Source organism: Hibiscus syriacus, unplaced genomic scaffold (assembly GCF_006381635.1).
Source record: "Hibiscus syriacus cultivar Baekdansim isolate YM2019G1 unplaced genomic scaffold, ASM638163v2 tig00110840_pilon, whole genome shotgun sequence".
Taxonomy (NCBI): Eukaryota; Viridiplantae; Streptophyta; class Magnoliopsida; order Malvales; family Malvaceae; genus Hibiscus; species Hibiscus syriacus.
The window spans coordinates 1,105,897-1,107,387 of NW_024062887.1; the positions used below are offsets into that span (position 1 = coordinate 1,105,897).

Below are 1,491 nucleotides of genomic sequence, written 5' to 3' on the forward strand. Positions count from 1 at the left end.
TTCACGTGGTTCTTGTACCGACAAGTTTATCTTTCCAAGTCTGGTTCTTCCCAAGGCAAAAAAAAAATGGCATCTCCAATCTCCTTGTACCTTCTCCTCCTGATCCTCCTCTCTCAAACCCATCTCTCCTTTTCCACCGCCGATCCGGCAACCAGTCACGGCTCAACCTCAGATGTCCACGATCTGCTCCCGTCGTACAATCTTCCAAAGGGCATCATTCCCGGCAACGTCAAGTCCTACACCCTCTCCTCCACCGGAGACTTCACGATAGAGCTGGAAAGCACCTGTTATGTTCACTTTGACGACCTGGTTTACTACGACAAGACCATCACGGGGAGGCTGAGTTACGGGGCTGTTCACGATGTGTCTGGGATTCAGGCAAAGATGTTCTTTTTTTGGTTGCCTGTTACTGGGATTGAGGTCGATGGGAAATCTGGTATGGTTCAGTTCTTCGTTGGAGCTCTGTCTAAGACTTTGCCTGCCCAACAGTTCCAAGATATTCCTGTTTGCAAGAGTAAGCCTCTCCCGTGGGCTGACCTAATTGGTTCTGCGTGAATTCGGGTACTTTTTCATTTCCTTTTCTTCAAGGTTCTGAATTTCATGTTTTGTTTTGAATTACCATTTTCGATTCTTATTTTCCCAGTTTCATTCTTGTGGAATTATTAGTAGAAATTGGGATTTTAGCAGAAATTGTGCAACTTAGTGTATTGTTGTACCAAATCTGATTTGGTATGTAGGCTGTTCTTTGTGAAGTGAAGCTCTCTTCTTGGGCTTCCATTTTGCAGGATCAATTGCTTATGCTGTCGCAGGTGGGGAATTTAAGACTTCTGGTTTGCTCAGTAATTTCATTGAAGCTCTCTTATTAAGACTTTGTGGTTCTTAAAACTGTATGTTTGTTTCCATCAAAATAAATGATTGATCGGACAAGTTGTGGAATTTGATTTCTACATGATACGATGACGGAAAATTTCTATGATAATGGATTCTACATCTTATTCACAGCCATTCGAGTCTTGAATGTCTCGAATGGCTGTGAAATGGAAACAAATTTAGTGAGGGGTTTTGAATCATATTTTACTTTTCGATAATTTGAATCAATCACCCTATCGATAAATATAAAGTATTATCTGTTTAAGGATTTTCTTCATCACTTGACAATGGTTGATTATATATTTTTTACATACACGTTTCTCAATTATAAAATTTTAAAAAAATAACAATAATCTTTTAATTACTATTTCCTTTCATTAATGTTCTTCCTTAATAATTTATTTCAACACAACTTTCCGTATTCCCCCAAGCCCCAATTCCCTTAGTTACCCAAACCCCTAAATTTCCATCGCCTCAGTCACTGCCTCCATAATCGGTCGTCGACACTCGCCGTCGCCAATCACTCTTCATTCTTTACTCACCGTCACTCATAGGCGGCAGCTAAGCCAGGTACTCTCTCTCCCACCCGCGCTTCGACAAAAACGCCATTGAGCATTGCTG

General features: G+C 40.9%; 1 protein-coding gene across 2 annotated transcripts; it reads left to right on the forward strand.

Moving 5' to 3' along the window:
• Positions 1-1,005, forward strand: LOC120143267. 2 transcript variants are annotated; one of them, XM_039157633.1, is made up of 2 exons: positions 1-561; positions 738-1,005. In XM_039157633.1, exon 1 carries the CDS (start codon positions 67-69, stop codon positions 553-555), a length of 489 nt encoding a protein of 162 aa, XP_039013564.1. In that variant the 5' UTR covers positions 1-66; the 3' UTR covers positions 556-561; positions 738-1,005. The 2 variants fall into 2 exon arrangements, with proteins under 2 accessions (XP_039013564.1, XP_039013563.1); XM_039157632.1 differs by having other exon boundaries at positions 786-1,005.
• Positions 1,006-1,491: the final 486 nt, after the last annotated feature.

Coding starts and splice junctions, on each gene's coding strand:
- LOC120143267 (XM_039157633.1), top strand. CDS start 67: ATGGCATCTCCAATCTCCTTGTACCTTCTCCTCCTGATCCTCCTCTCT.